Source organism: Colletotrichum fructicola (genome assembly GCF_000319635.2).
Source record: "Colletotrichum fructicola Nara gc5 chromosome Unknown KSG_Nara_v1_contig03, whole genome shotgun sequence".
NCBI classification, from domain to species: Eukaryota; Fungi; Ascomycota; class Sordariomycetes; order Glomerellales; family Glomerellaceae; genus Colletotrichum; species Colletotrichum fructicola.
The window spans coordinates 1,972,813-1,992,118 of NW_027094053.1; the positions used below are offsets into that span (position 1 = coordinate 1,972,813).

A 19,306-nucleotide genomic window follows, 5' to 3' on the forward strand; every position below is an offset into this window, starting at 1 on the left:
TGCGCCTCTTAATCCTCATCCAAAGGCTTCATGAGTGGACTCTTCATCCTGGTTGGGCTTCCAGCGCGACTTCGACGTCCAGCATTCACCAGGCTTGGAACGAGCCTTTCACGGCTCTCCGTCCTCACCGCCAATCCACCTCTGTCTAGAGAGAAGGGCGGTCGCCCGTCATCGAATCTCTCAATGTTGAGCTTTGGCGTGGCCAAGCCAGAGGAACGCCCGGCTCTTGAGCCTTCGCTGCTGTCAGACTGTTCGTTCTCATCGGAGTCGACGTCGCCCAACTCAAACTGATCTGCATCGCCATCTTCCAATACACGTTCGTATGTTGCCGAAGAGCGCCCGAAAAGCTTGCTGGTGATTGAGAACCCGCGTCCAAACTTCCGAGGGCTGCCGGGACGCCTGTTTCCTCGAAGTGCAGAGGTCATTCTGCCGAACCATCGTGTGCGTCGATCGCGCTTTCGGAGAAGAAACCCTACCACTAAGAGAATCACAATGAAGAGTAAGAGACCGGAGCCAGACTTTGACTTGGCCTTGTCCAGTAGCTCATCCGCAGTGTCCCAATCATCATCATCGTCTCCCCCTGCAGCGATTGGGGAGAATTTGGATCCAGCTGGCTCAAAGTCCGTAGCGCCAGCAACATTGCTGCCAAACCCAACCGGTAGTGCAGCTCCCTGTGGGGGAACCTGACCAGCGGCGTAGAGTACCATCTTCCCCAGGGTCCAGCTGACCTCAATCCCATCAATTTCATTGACCGGTTGAAAGGGGTCCATGAATCCCTTTTCCTTCACATCGTCAATGGTCCCTTTCGTTACGTTCAAGCCAGGGTTTGGTGTGTGCTCCAGCCCGGGTCGGGGGATTCCAATCCCTTCATACAGTACGTTGATCAACCACGACGCTTTGAAGCAAGCTTCCTGCGCGTTCTTGGCCTTTTGCGTGGCCGACTTCTTCCGCGCCTCGATGCTAGCCTCGATATCTGCCCAGTCGCGAGTGCAGAAATCCACCACATTTTTCTGGTACGTGGCCAGGTCGTATGCCGTTTTGTGGCTCTTGCTGAAAACGCCGTGAGTCGTGTGCCAGTACTCGGAAACCCCGACGAAGTGATTCACATCGAAATCAATGCTTGGCACATGCTGGCCATTCAGGAGACAAGGTTCGTCTTCGCAGGGAGTGTCCTTTCCTAACAGCGGCTCGGTCTGTCGGAGACATTCGTCGAATTGGCCAGTACCGATGAGGGACAGTTCATGAATGGCAGTTTTGGTGCTTATAGGATCGCCCGATAGAGAAGACCGCAAGCCAGATGGGAGGCATGGATCGGGGATTTCAAGACTATCCGGTTTGCCGTACTGCTCCTTGAGGCTTTCGACATATCGCTCGCGGGCTCGATTTGCGCCGTATCCTAGCCAAGTTGCGGTGAAGACGCGGTGTTCGATAGTTGACCCATCGAGGGTGCGTAGGCGGACAAGCTTCAAGTCGTTTGCATGCTTCTCTGCCTCGGTACTATTTGGAGCGAAAGCAATCTGTGCCGATGCGCCTCCCATATCCAGAAAGCCATACGTGTGATGGCCATTGCCGTGTTTGTGTCTATCGGGATGGTCAAAGCCGCCGAGAAGGTAATTCGTGGCAAGCCAGCCGTATAAACCTTCGGTCTCGCCCGATATGACTTGTATATTTGTGTTGCAGTCAGGTAGTGAGAACATTGTGTTTTCCTGCAAATAGGCGCACATGTTGCGAAGAAGGGCTCGCTGCTTATGCTCGGGAAGAAGACGCATGCCGGCGGTGGCCATGAGATAGACAGGAGTGTCGGCAACTTTCTTATCGGGCACTTCCTTGAGGGCTATGTCGATGAGAGACTGGAGGTGTTCGCGACCAATCTCTTCGGGCTTTTCTGCGAAGGATGACACGCCAGGTCGGATCTTTTGACTCGTTTGTAGCTTGATCTTGGGCAGACTGTGCAGTGCGTCAATGGAGGCATGTTTGATGGCCTTGGCGTGGTCCTTCCATTTATAGACATACAGACGCGTCCCCGAAGAGCCCGCATCGAAGATGATACCGTACCGCCCTGTACGAATGAATTGTTACAGTCAGAATGCCGCTTCTTTAAACAGATAGATTATACTAAACCAAGTCTTCTCTGCAGAACCTACATTTCTTCCCCATTAGTGGCAGCTGGCGCAGTCAGGCTGCGTGATTGAGAAGGCCGTGGGTGACGCAAGGGGTTTTGCGCCTTCGAGGAGAGCACTATGGCAACTGGATGAGGATTCCGCGTGGAGGTAGGAGTTAAAATGTCGCTGGGATCCGATGAGGTATTGAGTGGCTCTGTCAGTTCGTCTAGTTCGCCGACGAAGTGTAGCGTGTAGCCGGTGATTTCGCAGGTGGAACGTATTCGAATTTCGAAAGCGATGCAGCCGTGGCGAGATGCGAAAGGTGTTGGTACAGTCAGAAGCGAATAAGTCCAGTGGTGGGATTAAAATAAACGACGACGAATAATGGCTGCTAAAGTTGAAGATGATTTGTGTCAACAGATGATTTGCGTAGGGTTGAAGCGAGCGTCGGTCATCCTGGAGGTTGTCAGGAGAGATGTAAAGAAAGAAATAGGTTGGCAACTGATTGCCCGATTGATGTACGGAGTAGTCGTGCAGCTGTGCAGGGGGCGGAGCCAAGGCAAAATGCGTGGGAACGGGGAGTCTGGGAACGACCTTCAGTTTGGACCGGACTGGACGCTGATTATGCCAGGGATTGGTGCTCGCACTTAGACAGTCGTGGAAAATTGTAGGCTTTATTAAAGTGGGGTTGTCTGGCGAGGGAGGGATGCTGATGGAGACGACGCAGACAGGAATAAACTTGCTTATTAGGTAGGAAGTGAACAGGATGTGGAAAAGTGCAACACAAGACTGTCTGTCACTGTGGTGTACTCGTGTTGGATTACTGAGGCAACGTGGACAGGAGACGACTCCAGCGACAGTGGCAGGCCGGGCCAAATCTCGGACAGGTACAGACACAAGCTCGGGTCCAGAAGCCGCTTGGCATGGAATGATAAGACGGTGGTGGACTGGCGGTTGCAGCACTGGGCTGGTCCTCAAACGGAAGGATACGTAACCATCTGATGTCTGCTATGATTGGCCGTGGTCAGTCGAGGTCATATCCGCGTAAGGCACCTATGTACGTACATTCGCCGTCGTTTGGGAACGTCCCGGCTGCGTTTAGCTTTCTCACCTTCAAGCTGGCTTGCTGGGCAGTACCACTGGAGCAGCAGTTATTTTTACTCTTCTTCACCGGCGAACCCTTTGTCGTGCTTTCCACATCCTACTCTTCCTTGCATATGAGGCACGATGGGCTGGCAATGTCTCTGGCACCACCTGTAGTTATGCTCGGGTTGCTCACTCCCTTGCCCTCTGGATCTGCTCCTGGCAATCATGACAAGGATGAAAAGAGACACCGCAATCGCGATCAGTGCCCTTGCACCAGCACTCGCAGCCTATCCGTACAGTATGTGCGTGATAACAGTGAAGGTCAGGTTTAACCAATGATTAGTAGGGGTCCTCCCCCCTCCCCCCTCCTCTCCAGTCTCACTGCCGCCACTCGCTCGCCATCGCCTCTGTCTGGCCTGTGCACCGTAAGAATTCCCTCAGGAGGCACTGAGTAGGGGACAGGTGTGGGTCGACGCTACACCCGCACTGACGCAGCGTCGTACATGATGTACATAGATACCTTAGGTACATACGAATAGTACATAGTCCGTACAGCGATGGTGCACGGCAACACAGTATATCATTGTATATCATTGGAACCCGGACTTGGCGTATCACATTGGCTAGAGGGATTCCCACGTCGCCCGCTTCCAATCGCAATGTTCCATCCAAATTGCTTTTGTCACGTACTATCCGCCTCAAAGTATGCAGGCTGCCACACTGTGTCGCATATCTCCGCGCTTTACTGCATACATATCCGTACGTCGCTGTATCAAGTTGAGACAAGCCTACGGCCGCCGAAGGTACGCGATTGATAGGGCACCATTGAACCCAGTTTCGCCGCCCATTTGCTCTCTGGGTTCCTGCCGTCTTCGGCTTGGTCCGTTTGTCACGGACTTGACTGCCGTATGTACAAACGTACGGGTTAGAGTTGGCCCCATACGTGTAGCAAACAGGATAATCAGTGTTGTATTGCTCTACATCATGCCTGATCTTTATGGTTTTGTCAGGTTGGTGGGATAACTCGTCCAACAGGTCGCTGCTGGTATCTTCTTGATGTTAGTTGCTTGGAATTTGCCGTTCCCCAATCGCGATTCATAGCAGTACATGACTAACTCGTATCCTAGCCCGTTTTCCCTGTCTTCCCCTTCTCTCTCCTGCCTGACTGTCTACCCCCCCTTCCCAAACAAAAAAAAAAAAAAAAAAAAAAATTTAGCCTTCATTTCATCCCAGCATTCATCCGCTCTTGTGCCCTTCTCCTACCGACAATGACACTCGACACCACTGAGCGCCGATGTTCAGTCTAACGTCATCTGCAGCAAACCTACCTTACACAAGTTGACAAGGACCTGGGCACTCGTAGCTATTCGCGCCACAACCGCGCTGCCCGCCGTCCGTGTCTCATGTCATCTGGGATGAGAGCCCGCAACCGCCCACCGCAGTCCGAGCTTGTCAATTCCCAAGCGCCTGGTACACTGTTCAAAGCTAGCAGGCTTAGAGCTTCCAGTCCATTCCGTTTGTTTCGTCTCTCTCGCAGTATCATATTTGAGCGTCACCGTTTCTTTGGCTAACAGGCTTCGCGATCGCCACGCCAGCCATGAATAAATGCCCCAGTTGCCAGAGCCATTTGCTGTGACTCTCGCCAGCGAACCATCTAGCACGCCCCACATCCGTCGTGTTCGTCCCGCGACGTAACACAGCTGTGATTGATCACGTACTTGGGATGTCAATCAGGGCTCTTTGTCTGCATTGTCGTCACCTGCCGAGATGATAAATTGATCTCCTAGACAGGCATGATAGTAAGCGTTGTTCTCAACCCGCACCAAGCACCTATGGTCTCTCATTTGCTGATTACCATAAGAGTGTACAAATTTACTACGGACTGATTTGCATACATCGCCATACTTGCTACTCAAGTGATGTCATCTGCAAAGAGCTTCCAAAACTCCTGGCCTTCTCACGACAACCGCTACTCTATGTCTCTGGGCAACTGAGTCATCTCCCAAAGTGCGCAAAGTGCGCAAGTTGAGATGGATGAACCGGTCATCGCTTCCCCTCGCCTGCTCGCTCATAGTTGGTTTGTTCCGTCGTTATTAAATACCACACGTCATGCCTTATGGTCGTATTATTCACATGCTTGTCAGGGGTCCGAAAGCAGAAGGTACCAGAACTGGACGGCTGGCAACTGTGCCTAGCCATTAGCAGGGTGTGGGAGGCGGCTGAGGCTATTCGCATACCTTTGTGATGTGGTGTGGTTTCTCTAGGCTCCGCCGGCCCGTTGCCAGTCTGGCTGGCCCTAATCCCAGCAGACAGGCCAACCCCCAATCCGCGGCTCCGTGCTGAGGAGGGATTTCGTTGGGCTGTATAACCAGCGTGGAGGTTAGAAAACCCACGGGTTAATGGCGTTCCAGCAGGCAGTCTGGATGCCGTTGACAGCCTGTAACCACGGCCACTAGCGAAACTTTGTCCTTGGGATGCTCCGCGTGGGGTTTGCGGTATGCCCACTATTCAAGTCAGAGGCATTTCCCAATATACCGGCGGAAGTCGGACTAACCGGGGGTAGGGCCAGGCCTGGACCACGGTTCCTCTTCCCGGGACGCAACGGAGCCATACTGTCCGTAGACCCTGATCGGACCCGCGTGGCGTTGGGGATCAAGGTATGTAGGCTCCTGTTGATGTTCGCAGAGACCCTGTGTTGTGTTTGGACCTGGACCAAGAAGCTGGAAGTCAACTGCATCTGATGCGGCAGCCTCCACTTGGCCCATTTCGACTCTCTGCTTGACCTTGTCGTACAAGTCCTGAACTTAGTTCAGTCTGCGACACTTGTCCTTGTAAAGCTTCCCCAGCTCTTCATACTTCCTGCGCAAGTCACTATAGTCGAGAATCTGGGCTGTTCTGAGATTAATTCGTGCAATCAGGAGGCGGGGCATCATACTCCAGATCGCGTACCTTGGAACCTCTCCTGCAAAGTTTCCTTTTCTTCGATTACTTCGCTGATCGCACTTTGGTGCCTTCTTTCCATTGTCTTGAGCTGAGCAGTCATTTTCTTGACGGTTTGGCGCTGGAAAACGCTACGCGACGTCAGCAAAGTTTTCCTTTGGGGAGACAACGGACGCACTCCTCTTGGCTTGTTTGGTATGCCCAGAAGCTCAACGCTCTCCCGGTGCATTCCATGATTACAGTTGGACTTAGTCCACTCAGAACACTAGTTTTGTAATCCTCATTCAGGTTCAAATTGGCCAGGACAGCGTCATCAGGTCCTTGGAGCCCAGTCCGACAGGCTGGGCATTTTCTCTGCCGATCGGAGACTGGGCCTGAGAGACCATGTCTGGCGGCACACTCGACGCAAAATATGTGACTTTTCAAATGATCAGAGTATGAGCTCCCTCGTCCTTTCCCACTTTTGCTTGGTTAGGTTGGCTCACCTGCAAGTAGTGACTAACGCCTGTTGCCCAACCTCCCTCCGGCACTCTCTTACGTTGCATCTAAGTGGGTGCTCCATTAGGTCATTCGGCTAGGGCTGTGTGGCAAAAGTTGGCTGCAAAAGCTTCGATGTTGTTGATACGGCGACGACACTCTGACAGTTGCTGGCCGATAAGACGAATCCGTTCTTCGGATGTGAACTAGACCCAGCTTGAAAATTTACAACACCCGCCGGAAGGGCGTCGGAGGAAATTTACCAAAGCGACGCTGGCATCAACGATTCTCCGCTTCTCGGAAGGGAACATGGATGCGCGAGGGGAAGGAGGGACGAGTGCCAGCAAGTGGCAGGTGAGGTCGATTCCAACATTCCGTATGGGTGCAGGTGTGGATGCAAGTGCAGGTGCAAGGCTGGAGGGAGCTCGAGGCTGCTCGGTTTTTCCATTAAAGATTCTTACCTACGTTGGGTTGCTGGAAGTCACTGCCTACTGTAGTGTCATCCCGTTTGTCACACACCGGACGACATGCTGAATGACGTGCGTCCACCCACGTCTTGTATCGAAACATAACTAGTGAAGAGTGAGAGTAGCAATTATAGCCGTGTTCTCTCTTGCCACACCCGTTTATAGCCCTTGCTTGGTGGGAAATCATTCCGTGGGACACCACCTGGGATTGGTGTTGGAGTCTGGGGGATTCCGGCTGATGTTGGCATGTTCGGAAGGTTGGGTGCGGGGCCGTCGCCGGAGCCTGAAGTCCGGACGTCTCCGCAATGGGGCGTTTGGGTTCATCGCTACGGAGCACATGTCTTACTTGTACCAAAGGAAGTGCCAGGACACGCTGGTCGGGTTCGGATGGTTCGCCGATCCGTGGCAGATGTTTTTACATCAACGCCCGCATGACATCGCAGTCACTCCACCTCGTCTACTGCCGTTCAGACATCGCAACGCAAACGCAGTTACAACCACATCAGCCGGTATGTCGGGCCTACACACACATAATACCATGCCCAACATTCCCTTCTCGTGCTCGTAATCATGGACGCGTATTTCTACTTTTCTTACACTATGTCTATCGTGCACAATTCTTCTACAGCGCTTCCCTGCGTTGCATAAGCTGGCTGATTCTTGTCACATATGGTTGCCGCAACTTGCCATTGAGACTCGGGCTAGACGAGAAAGCAGCCTTACTGGCAGAGCAATAAGCGCATGGATCATGGGACAGCTGGGTGTGGGGTGATTCACTGCCGGGCAAGCAAAAATCGATGCGGCCCGACAATCCAAACAACCATCAGGTGGTCCTCCACTTTCACATTTATCCGCCCAATTGCAACGATATCCTTCAGATACCTATACATCCACCTGCGCGCCCTAAAATGTTTTCGGCATGACCAGACTCTGCCTCCAGGAATGTTCTTCCTTCTAACCGGATGGTCGGGGAACATGGCCGTGTGCCCTTTGACTCTGACTATGGAATCTCAGCTCCCCACCTAAACTACGTCCAGGCGCATCTGTTCACCCTGCGAAGTGTGCTTCGGGCTTTTACATTCGCATTCTTGCTCCATTCCTCAGATATGTCCGGCTTCGCTGTTCAACACGTGCCAATACTGCCCTCTGCTGTTCTAACCGTCTCCCTCGGCCCATCTACAACCGCGTCAATATGCTCGGATTGCTCACTTGTTCACCTTGCTTACCAATGCCTAGCGCCCATGCGATGATAACCAAAGCTGCCAGCAAGTCTGCCTATAGCTTTGTCGCATGACGCTGTTCCAATGACTAGTAGTCATGGCAAATTTCCATGGCAGAGACTGTCTTCTCCTCAGATTTAGAAAATGCCTTCTTTGGACATATCGGTGCAAAGTCTCTGGTGGTACTAGGCCGAGATTCCAGTCACTATCCATGTATCGGGTAGAACTGGCAGTGGTTGATATTTATCTTTATGGTAAAATTTCCTCTTAGCTGTCATCCCCAGTACCAGTGTTCACTTGTACATTCATCATCGTGGTCCTCGCCTTCATGGTGTCATTGGATTATTTACGATGATTGACTCCCGAATACTGCTTATCGTGGTCAACTGTTCGACTCGTAGAGAAAAAGGCCGTAGTAGTATAATATGCAAGTATTTCGATATTTATACAAACAGCTACTATGGCTGGTTGCCCAGCTGGCCAGCGTCCTCGCCGTCGTTGGTAGCCAATGCCAGGTTTTCACGCTAGACCTGAGACCAAAAAGGGAATTATGTACAGAGAAAGAGAGATCCATACGAATAGAGAAGAAAAAAAGCCATCTCAGAGGCTTGCCCCTTTAGGGGCCGAAGAAGTTGCTATCCATCGGCGCGGCCTGGCCACCTATCATGCCGTACTCCATGCTCATCATCTGCTCATTGACATGGTATGGGGCAAATTCCACGCCCTGATCAGGACTGTGACCCCAATACATACCGTCTAGGTCCCAGAGACCATGCTGGTCAAGCATGCCCATTATGCCCATCCCCTCCGGCTCCAGTCCGATGGGTGACATGTGCAGCTCCGTCTCGGTCATCAGTAAGCCCTGCTCATCTCCAATAGCTTGCAAGGGGCTTTCTGACCGCATTGAGGGTTGTCTAGACGCATCATACATTCGCCACACCACCTCTCGGCTTCGGCGTGCTGCCAGGGACCAGTCCTCCATAGCCTCGAGAAGATCCAATATCGTCTCGATCTGCTGGTGCCACTCGGGAACGCGTGGGCTATTCCACTGCCAGAACACACTCACAAGTGGTATCATAGCAGCCTGGTAGAGGAACCATACAGCGTTCCATCCGGACATTTGATTCCGAGTCCATTCTCGCGCAATGTCCTCGATCGTCTGCTTGGCGAGCTCACGGCACGTCTCAACAGCGTCAACATCTTGCTCTGCGACTTGGGAGGAAGCGACGCTGCTGGCAATGCTGAGCAGAACTGGTCGATGGAGAAGCATGCGGAGGTTTTGATAGCGCCACTTCATAATACACCTGGCCATGTACAGTGGCTCTGCACAGGGATCGGTCGTCCTCAACAACCATGGCAGATTGCCATACCAGTTGACCAGCTGACCATCCAGATTGCAGCGATCTTCTTCCCGCAGCAAAGGAGATATTGCCAACATGTCTTGTATCTGAGTGGCTATCTTGCAGAACTTGATGTTCTCGATCAGGGGCAGAATACCGGCGTGCTGAGCAGAGTCTCGGGCCTACAAAGACAACTGTTAGCTCCTTTACCACGCTTGCGACGGCACTTAGTCGGTCACTTACTTGGTTGATTCCAAACTCCGGCGGCCGAATGTTGATCGCGGGCCCCCAACGGCCAAATGATGGCCGGCCCATCGTAGTGGTAGCCCAAGTGTCAAGACAGAACAAGCTCCACCATGTACGGCGCCGGGTTTCGGCAGCAGCAATGTCACTGGATCCCTGCGCCAGGCTCTCGCGATGAAGGCCAAGAGCACTCGCCATTCTAATTGCCGCACCAAGAACAGCGTTTGCCATGTTGGGCCTGTTGATATAGTGAAGATAGTAACCGCCAATTAGAGCCAAGGCCTGAACGCTCTCAATGTGGCTACTTCCAAAGGCATCTACTGGAAGATACTCCATGGCCCTGTTGTAATAGTTGATGTGATTGTAATCGTCCGACTTCATGGCCACGACACTGCCCATGGCAAAAACCATATTGAGCAGAGCCAGCCATGGTGCGTCAAATCGCTGGCCTTCGAGGTAGTCAGCACGGAACGAGGCTTCATCCAGCATGGGGACGAAAACATGGATGCGCTTGAAGTAGGCATCAATGAGGGTCTGTCCTTTCCACGACCAGGGGATGCGTTGAGTGTCCTTGGATATGGTGCCCCTTACTCGCGTAGTCGGGAAGTTGTGGGTGACTTCGACGCTGTGGAGCGGGGTGGTGAGAGAATTTCGCAGCGCGGGCTGAACTTTGAGCAAACACATTAGGGCTGCCTTGATTGACGAGGCGCCCAGGTAGGATGATTGCCGATCCACAGATAGGGAGAGTGCGTTGACGTCGTCGGCTTCAATGGGAATGGGGTCGCGGCCACGGCGTTCCTCATCCCACTCAGCGTTTCGCCCCGGCATCAATTCAAGACTGGTAAGACCCTGCTCAGAGCCTGAGCAGACAGGAGACTCGAGCTCTTGGGAGAGAGGAGACGCATGGAGAGGGGGAGAGGGAAGCGCGGTTGGGGTATTATGAACGGGTCGTTCGAGGAGGCTCAGTAGCTCCTGGCGAGAGAGTGGCAGTAGAGATGGGACGTCTTGGCTTGGGAACAGGCGCTTCAAGATGGAGCGGCACTCTTCGAGGGACTGTGACAGCGCCTCGAGGGTCTTCCTCGAAGGAATGACGCGTTGCCTGTGCTTGTCATAGAAGCACCTTTTCGGCGCACGACTCGAGAGGCATTGGCCACATGGCTGTTGACCATCGCAGCGGCTGAGATAGAGTCAGATGGGTTCCAAATTGGTAGGTCTGGGCATCAATGCTCACATTTTTCGCCTCTTGCATTCGGCACATGCATGTGGGGTGGTGATTCGCTTAGAGCCCGTCGAGCCAGGTGTTTTCCCGTTGTCTTGGGGCTCATTTGAGGGTTTTCGCGGCGTGACGCCCTGAACTGAGGTACGCGGCTTGAGCAACGATCTAGAGGGAACGGGTGTGAACGTATGCTGAACAAGTACTTACAAGTATGGAACATGCCACCTTGGTTGGGAACCGGAATTGAAGGAGCCATGCTCACCGCCGGCGACAAATGCTTCTTGCTTTGGAGTATCAGGTGCAAGGAGGCCGCTCAGCTTGAGGGCCGCGAGTAGAGGCAAAGAGAAAAACCCCGAGATAGCAAGCAGTACAGCTCTGGGAGACCTGCCTCGGTCGTTGCCTGCTTAGGGAGTAACAGGTTCGTTTGTGTTGAGTGAAGGCACTGGATGAACGGTTGGATCATGTCGGTTGAACCCAAATCTTATATATCTACAAGAGAGGCTAGTTGAGGAAAACCGGAAGACGCACGAGAAGTCCGGCAGCTATTCAGAGGACCGCCAGATCGGCAACATTGGGTGTGGAGAAGGTTGTCAGGGGTATATGTGAGCATGTATGACGAAGAAGGGCGATGGAACATTAATGCCGTGTCGGCTGGCCGGGCTGGGGCGAGTAAACCAAGCCTGAGGTGAACTTGAACGAACTGGCTTGTGGGAGGCACCCTTCGGGGGTTAGCCGGGGTGGAAGAAGATGGGGACGGAACAGGGATTAACCTAAGCCAATGTTAGCTGGGCCAGCCGAAGCGGTTGAATGCTGTATATTTGTTCCGGAATAGCGACGATGTGTGCCCATGTCGTAGGGGACGATCCACCTTTGAAGAGTGTGCGGTAGCCATCACGGCTAGCGAGGTGGGTTGAAATGTTGGTGTGTTGTTACCAGGTCTGGTCGCCCAAGATGCTGGGCTATTCTCATGCGAAGGCTGGCTGTGATGGCACAAAGCGCATGTACGATGTTTGGTATCGCCCGTCTTGAGTTGCTGAGATCAGGAACATGTTCAAGCAATACGGCGGTATTCACGCAAAAGAAGGTGGGACGGGTCGTACGGATCCATGAATACGATTGGGTATGGCTGTGAGTGTTTAATATCAGATGCGGAGAAGAAGGGTACGTATGTGTAGAAAATGTGGTTGGGTCCACTCGATGGAAAGTCGGAAAGTCGGTTGAAGAGCTGATTGGGGCTTGGAAACCTGGAGAAGTTGGAGCAGGGACGAACATTCGTTCGCATGACCAGCCGTGTGAGGGGCAATAAAAAAAATAAAAAAAAAAGGACGGGAAAAAAGAGAGGGTGTTTGGAAGGACATGAAGGGGACTCCAACCCAGGAAAAGCAACAGCCACTTGGAGAGGGGGTGGTAAGGTGATACTGAGGGGTATCTCAGGCAGGTTACCTTAGGTACCTACCTGACCTACCGTTCCCGATGGCACTGGCGATGCGATGTGATGAATTTGCCCATGACAGCCGTTAACCATTCACTGGTGGGGAAATCTCAATCGGGCGGCGCCATGGCGGAACACCACGACGACACAGGTACGGTCCACGGATACCACACCTGTGCTTGATTAAGGTCAGGCTGCCCCACACTTTCCGCCGTCCGAAGTGAAGTAAGGTAAGGCACCTTACCGAGACTCTGAGCGCCGACGGGACCTCGGGACCTGACGGGACCTGACCTGGTGAAGTTCTCCAGGCACTATGTATTTCCGTCCCTCCGCTTCACCCCCATAAGGTACGTAGAGTCGGGTCCTCAATTCCTGCATCTCTCCAATATTTTGCCACACCTCAGTCTCGCGATAGCCAGCAGGACCGCGCCGCCGATCCAGGGTAGACCCCAGCGATGCCCCTGCTTCTCCAAACCACCCCACAACCTAAAGGTTATTGAAGAAAACGAACGATTGACAGAACAGATCATCTACGGATACTGTCCACGGAGACATGAGGGTAGGGTGTCAAGACCAAAGAAGAAGAAAATAAAAAGTGCCAATTCGAAATGACCCTCAACACATCAAAACCACAAGCAGCCCATAATCGCGGCTGTGCACGATTGTCCAACTAAGATCCTCCACAACGGAGAAACGGCCCTGCTGCAACCACCCGGGACGCATAATATCCCATCCAGTAGCGAATCTCGTTGACCACACAAATGAAGCGGCCCATGATCCCGCCGCGTCTTCCTGTTCACTTCAACTAAGGTACCCGGGAATTGCGAACTCTACCGGCCGTCCCATGACCCATTCTCTCCCTCCTTAGTATCCACCGCCATTGGCACAAGCTGTTTCTCTCCCAGTTTTGTCCCCCCAATTACTTCCTCTTAGCGCCCCTGCGTCCCTGCACTTCACATCACAGATGTGCAGGACCAGATTTAAGTGCTCGGCTACGAGATGTGGCGGACAATGCTCGGAGGACCCACGTTGCATGCAAGGAACATCAGGTAGGTATCCGTAGTACAGATGCCTCACCTGTCTTCTGCGCATAGATTGTCTGGTCGACACGTTGGCTGGCAACCCTGCAACGCCGTCATCTTCAACGAGACGGGAAAATTGTGCCTGGCCTGGAACTTCTCTCGGCGAACCGCGCCGTGACCATTGCCATGCACACCTACAGAGAGACACACACGCACATACCCCAGCTTTTCCTCTGCCGCCCGCTATCCGCTAAAGGGAGGCAATTGCCTGAAGTTAATCGACTGCCCTCCTTTACCCGGCAGATGATCCAATGCACCTCTTTCACATGCGGTCTAGCAGACAGACAGTAACAGCCGTCAAACAGCGCGTAGGCCTGCTCAACCGGCTACATCTCTCGCTTCTGCGCCCGAGTGGTCATGTGTGAACGTGCATCCGCCCGTCCCTGATCCTCGGTCTGGAACAACAGCGTTGTCAGACTCGATGCGTAAAGTTGATTGGGGTTGCGTTGTGTCTCGACGTCGCATCGTGCGACGACTGCCCGATTACCTCCCCACATCCTCGCGTCTTTCGGTCGACTTGGGAAGGAGACAAGCAGATTTCCATGCAAATGTTGGCTACCATGGCTGGGAAGACTCGGCCAGCTGCTGATGCTCCGTGGAAGTCTACACGTCCTGTCGTTCAGTCTGTGAGCTTGTTTGTCCACGGCCCCAACCCTAATGCTGTCCATATGCATTCATTCTTCATCTTCCTCAGCCCTCCCCTACGGCTTCTGCCTCTTCTCTCTCCCCATCTACCCTTCACATAGCGGCAACTCTACAGGCTCAGAGCGCGGATATTATTGGAGGCTGTGTTGCTAGACGTGTTTCTCGGCAGATGCTGCGAACTCCATACCGCAACATCCGTTAAATCTTGAACGGTGTCGATGATGTCAACAAAGTACCGGGGCACCAAGCGACTCACAAGGCTGTGTCCGTAATACCTCGTTAATGGCGGGGTGAAATATGCGCATTCCACACAGACTTCAGACAGGGGTCTAGCGACTATCAAAAGTTGATGTCCAATTCCACATGCCCCATGTCAAGAGGTTCTGCTTAATACTGGCCATCGGACCTAACGACCCGTCTGAGTCTCTTCTCCTTCCCTAGCTGCATCCTTCCTGTGAGAATGAAAAGTCACGGGTGGTCAGGACAGGGGTATATGTATGTCTGCGCGCGAATGAGCTTTGGCTTGCTGGATTCAAAGGTACCTATGCATTGTTGCAACTAATAGCTTGATCTGACACTGACAAATTTCCTTTTGGTGGCATCTGGAATAATTCAGATCACTTTGCAGTCTCCATTCTCAAGACGGCTTAAGCTCACAAGACCCAAGCAACAGCGTCGACCGCGGAGATTTTGCATGTCTATGACACTGCCCATCACTTCGGGAGACTCGTTTGTGCCTATCGCAAGGCACTCGAAGTCAACATACCCCGCCCGTTTGAGAACCCCATGAGAACTCCTGGATAGGAGGTCGCTCTCAAGTTGTTGGAACGATATCTTGCAGAGGGCATTAGGTGGTCAGCAGAGCTAGCATAGGGCAACGATGACAAGACGGTTTGGTGCCCGTCGGGCATTTTCACTTTTCCTTCTTTGTTCCTAGAGACTTAGACCGGAGGTTGTTGCTGGGCGTGGGAGGCATCCCCTCTGCTTGCCCACTTGGTCTCCATCGTCAGCAGCAGAACAAAACTCGTCACTGGGTGCCCTTTAAAGCCAAACGATATAGGATTGCTGACTTGAAAATTGGGATTCTGACAATACCTGCACGGAATCTAGCTGTGCGTGATAAATCGCAAGTATGTGAACGACACACATTGTGTGAGGCCTGCCATTCAAGTTACAAACTTATATCTCACGGGGAAGCCGCTATTCGGCTCCCAACTCTAAGCCCCCTTCACAGTCACATTCTCAGAAACAACACTTACACCTCTCTACTAGACCATACGTCCGAACCCCGGCAGTATTGATGCCCTTTGCGCCGGTCGAGCCCACCATCCCCCAGCGTTCCACCCAAATCCTGACTGCAAGGGACTGCGGTCCGACGAGATCCACGTCCTTCCCCAGGCCCCCCCCCCACGCTCAACCGGGTCTTTCGAATTAGTTGTTGAATGGTTGCATTCCCCTGCCCTGCACAACAGTTTTGTGCACCACACATGCAAGAGTGCCGTCTTCACGCCGAGCCCAGAAGCCTAAATATCTCAGCGACCAGGGTTTTTCTCACACTACTAGTTGGACGTTCCCCAATGCCAGGGGACCCTTCCCTCCGAGATCTGCAAGCCCGACGCTGAAGTCCATAGGGAGATTGTGCATGTTTTCGTCTACCCCTCCAAATGCATGTATGCCGGTCGAAGGGTGCCATTGATTGCGATGCGTGCTGAAGTGGCAAGGGAGGTCGGCAGAGTGGAAAGCTTTCCCGGGTCTAGAAGCGAAGTACCTGGGTCCGGCTCCCAATGCCGTCGAATATGCACGTGTTCTCTATTGGGATGTACTGATTCGTGATTATCTTGATCGTCTCCTGGGCCACCATGCCGCCTGCCGTGGCGGAGACGTTGTGAAGTTCTCCGCCACGAGCACGGGACACCTCGTGAGCGGCTTCGATGACTCGTTTGTTGCCATCAGCATCTGGCAAGATTTTCTGGACGGATGCCATAATGGCATCCGGTGTGGCCGAAGATGTGTGAGATGTTGCGTGGAGAGCAAGATATATTGGCAGAAGCGAAAGAGGCATCGGCATCGACGGGTCCTTAGCCAGCTCATCGTTGGCAAATTCCTGTTCTGTCAATGATTCAGCTGTGGCACCTCTGAAGTAGACAACGGTGCTATACTTACGAGCTACGCTTCTTAGTTGGCCGTCCCCGTCAGTTGCAGGGATGATTAACTTGATGAAAGCGGCATTTTTGCAAAACATGTCAACTTCAGCTGGGTCAACGCTTTCGCCACAAGGGTTTTGGCGAACAATGCTCAGAACCTCAGCGGCGTCCTTGCGAGCCTTGTCCTTGTAGATGTTTTGTAGCTTGATGTAGACGCTCGATTGGGCCTTCATGTCCGGAAGACCGCCGGGCAGCGGCAGACATTTGTGCTTCTCGTAGAAGCTGCGAACTGCAGCGGCAATGACCCAGAAACTTGATGTTGATTCCAACTGTGACTAGGTGAGCACCGATTCCTATGCGGTTTATTCCGTCCGTACCTCGTTAGTGTGCTGGTACTCAAACACCTGCTTTACAGCACTGGGCAGGGATGGCTGCGAGATGGTTTTCAAGACCGCAGCGACAGCCTCTTCAAAGTTTTCCTCGCCACCTTCTGCGTTATCGACCCTGGCAGCGTTGGCCACCATCTTGCGGAACTCGACTTTCTCCTTATAGTTGGTGGGCGGCACGTCAGCATGGGTTGATCTCCACACTTTGAGGTAATGTAAAAGAATCACTACGAACGGCAAGTGACCGTGCTCGTGGTTATCAAGGCCGTCGATATCCTTGGTCATGTTCTCGGCAAAAGCCGTCAGTTCTTCCCAAGGTGTCAGAAGACGCAAGTCCGTGGTGGCAATTGCATCTGGGTGAGTGTCGACGATGGGGTAGACGCCAGGGAGACGTAGCCTAAAGTAAGCGTAAAACCCCGCTGAGTGGATGGCGATGAGTGGCGTCTTGCGTTCTCGGCTGTAGGACTCGAGTGCGTTGAGATGTTCGGGTCTGATGGGCAGCGCATACAGGATGATTGTGAAAGGGCTGTCACTGCCTAGAACTTCTCCAAGTTCCAGGGTTTCCTGTTCCTGTAGTTGGCACATGAGCTCCTTGATATGGTTCATTCTGTGGTAGCTCACCGAGTTCCGAGGATGCCAATCACCCTCCACTTCTGGGTTGAGCTCAAGAAGTAGCTCGGTGCAGCACTGTGCACGAGACTTACCCAGTGAGCTCTCGTCAAGGAAAAAGTTGACACCCAGATCAGCCTCAGTCACGGTAGTGTCGTCGGCGATGGTGAATTTTCCGATACCTGAGTTCGATCAGCTGCTCTTTTCGGCTCCAAAGAGGTATAGTCACATGATGCCTACCTGGGAGAACAAGATTCTTCAGTGTTTCTACGCCTATAGTCCCCGAGCCGGAGTTGACCAGCAGTACATTGGCTGACTCCAGAGCAGCCTGGCCGCTGGCGGCCCATAATCTGAGCTGGCGATCATACTTCTTTTCCTTCTCTGAAGGAACAGAGAGGCAGGGCAGAGCTTGACCGGCGATGATATCAGTCATATTGGACTGTACGCCACAGAGGATCGAACGATCTGGGAGGGTTGTACGCTTATGTTGTGACGCTGACAGACGGAACTTGAAGGCTGTGAAGACGTCCAGGTACCGTTGCCGCGAGATGTCTCCGCTGAGATGAGTAGAAGGCCGACTGATCCGCTTGGTTGACCTGGCTGGGTGATGCGAAACCAATTCGAAGAATAGCGTATGTGGTAATCCGATTGCACTTGCCTGCCTAAGGTAGCAGGGTAGGTAAGTAAGGTATGGAGCGTTTGCTGAGGTAGTCACTAGTGTACGCGAGGTAGGCACCTACAGGGCTCGGCACGTCCCAGAAAGACTGGTCAGGGAATGCTTACATAACAGCAATCCGAGCTGGACCTAAGGTAAGGTAGGTACACCCGGCGACCCCGGTAGGTGGCCGTGCCGGGAGCTTGAGGTGGCTTCACTCTTTCGGAAGTGTGGCAACTATCTTCCGGGCGTGACAGCGGGCCCAGGTCTCGTCTTGTCAGTCTTCCACGAGTGCTATCTCGTCTATTCTAGACAGGAAATCAAGCTGAAATCGGGAAATAAGCAAAATGGGGAGGTAAGTCAACTTTCATGTTCCCCTTCATTTTCGCTTTCGTGCCCGCGGGAGAATTTTCTTGCCGCCCTTCACGTCCTGCTGTTGTCTCCATCCGTCCCCTTTTTTGCTTGCCCCTTGCAAGTGCTCCGATAGTACTGTTTAGCAGAGAGGGAGCTCGGCCGCCCTACTTGGTAGAAAATTTCGACTCACGCACCTTTCACCAGGCGCCCGATGCCACAGAGACACCGCCATCTCCATGAATGTCTTCTGCGCAAAAGCAATCATGTTCGCCTAGGTGGGAAGGTGTATCTTGTCGTCTTGACGTTGATGCGGAATAGGTGCATACACGTTCAGATGCTGGCTGACACCGAAACGAAGCCGACTAGAACCTCCAGGGCTTCCGGGATATTGCCCAAGGATTGAGACGCTCAACGAAGCGTTGTTCAACCTTCAGCCCGCATTCTCCAATTCATTCCTCGCGCATGCATGCCCACTAGGGAGTCTACCCATATTGTGGCTTGGTGTCTCTGATGCGCGCTGCGCCTTTGCTTTGGTTGGCCCCCTTTTTGTTATGCCGGCGTTTGGTGCATCATCACGTTGCCAGCAGACACCGACCCCGATCTCCAATGACCTCCGATGCTAGGTTCGGTATTGAGGCTCGTGGACCACAAGAGTCGGCTTACCCACAAGATGGCAAGAACGAGACCCGTGGACGGATTCAAGGGAACCGACCACTGGCATGTTGCATTGGCTCAAGTCGAACCTAGACCGTGCCTGTCGCCCACAACCTCAACGGCGCGCGGCTCGAGGTCTTGACTACTTAGCATTCCTCATCTGTAATCAAAACATGCTGGCCCCGAGCGAGAACTACGAGACGCCGAAAGTAGTGAGCGCCTGCAATCTTGACGACCTTCTTCTTTTTCCTCTT

General features: G+C 53.0%; 5 protein-coding genes across 5 annotated transcripts; all 5 read right to left on the reverse strand.

Annotated features, from left to right (window-relative positions):
• Positions 1-8: 8 nt before the first annotated feature.
• Positions 9-2,157, reverse strand: YND1 (Golgi apyrase; the record flags this gene model as incomplete). Its single annotated transcript, XM_032026839.1, has 3 exons — positions 9-1,947; positions 2,014-2,059; positions 2,145-2,157. The coding sequence occupies 3 exons, from the start codon at positions 2,155-2,157 to the stop codon at positions 9-11; spliced, it is 1,998 nt and encodes a 665-aa protein (XP_031876711.1).
• A 3,160-nt stretch (positions 2,158-5,317) lies between these two features.
• On the reverse strand, positions 5,318-5,953 carry CGGC5_v005324 (uncharacterized protein; the record flags this gene model as incomplete). Its single annotated transcript, XM_032026840.1, has 3 exons — positions 5,318-5,373; positions 5,426-5,692; positions 5,743-5,953. 3 exons carry the CDS (start codon positions 5,951-5,953, stop codon positions 5,318-5,320), a joined length of 534 nt encoding a protein of 177 aa, XP_031876697.1.
• A 39-nt stretch (positions 5,954-5,992) lies between these two features.
• Positions 5,993-6,362, reverse strand: CGGC5_v005325 (uncharacterized protein; the record flags this gene model as incomplete). Its single annotated transcript, XM_032026841.1, has 3 exons — positions 5,993-6,078; positions 6,138-6,259; positions 6,307-6,362. The coding sequence occupies 3 exons, from the start codon at positions 6,360-6,362 to the stop codon at positions 5,993-5,995; spliced, it is 264 nt and encodes an 87-aa protein (XP_031876710.1).
• A 2,546-nt stretch (positions 6,363-8,908) lies between these two features.
• Positions 8,909-11,983, reverse strand: CGGC5_v005326 (Lactose regulatory protein LAC9; the record flags this gene model as incomplete). The annotated part of the gene is made up of 8 exons (XM_032026843.2): positions 8,909-9,814; positions 9,876-11,052; positions 11,107-11,230; positions 11,299-11,371; positions 11,443-11,533; positions 11,620-11,633; positions 11,793-11,810; positions 11,960-11,983. 8 exons carry the CDS (start codon positions 11,981-11,983, stop codon positions 8,909-8,911), a joined length of 2,427 nt encoding a protein of 808 aa, XP_031876713.2.
• A 4,020-nt stretch (positions 11,984-16,003) lies between these two features.
• On the reverse strand, positions 16,004-18,663 carry nae1 (NEDD8-activating enzyme E1 regulatory subunit; the record flags this gene model as incomplete). The annotated part of the gene is made up of 7 exons (XM_032026844.1): positions 16,004-16,359; positions 16,414-16,723; positions 16,772-17,344; positions 17,402-17,571; positions 17,630-17,797; positions 17,870-17,985; positions 18,593-18,663. 7 exons carry the CDS (start codon positions 18,661-18,663, stop codon positions 16,004-16,006), a joined length of 1,764 nt encoding a protein of 587 aa, XP_031876712.1.
• Positions 18,664-19,306: the final 643 nt, after the last annotated feature.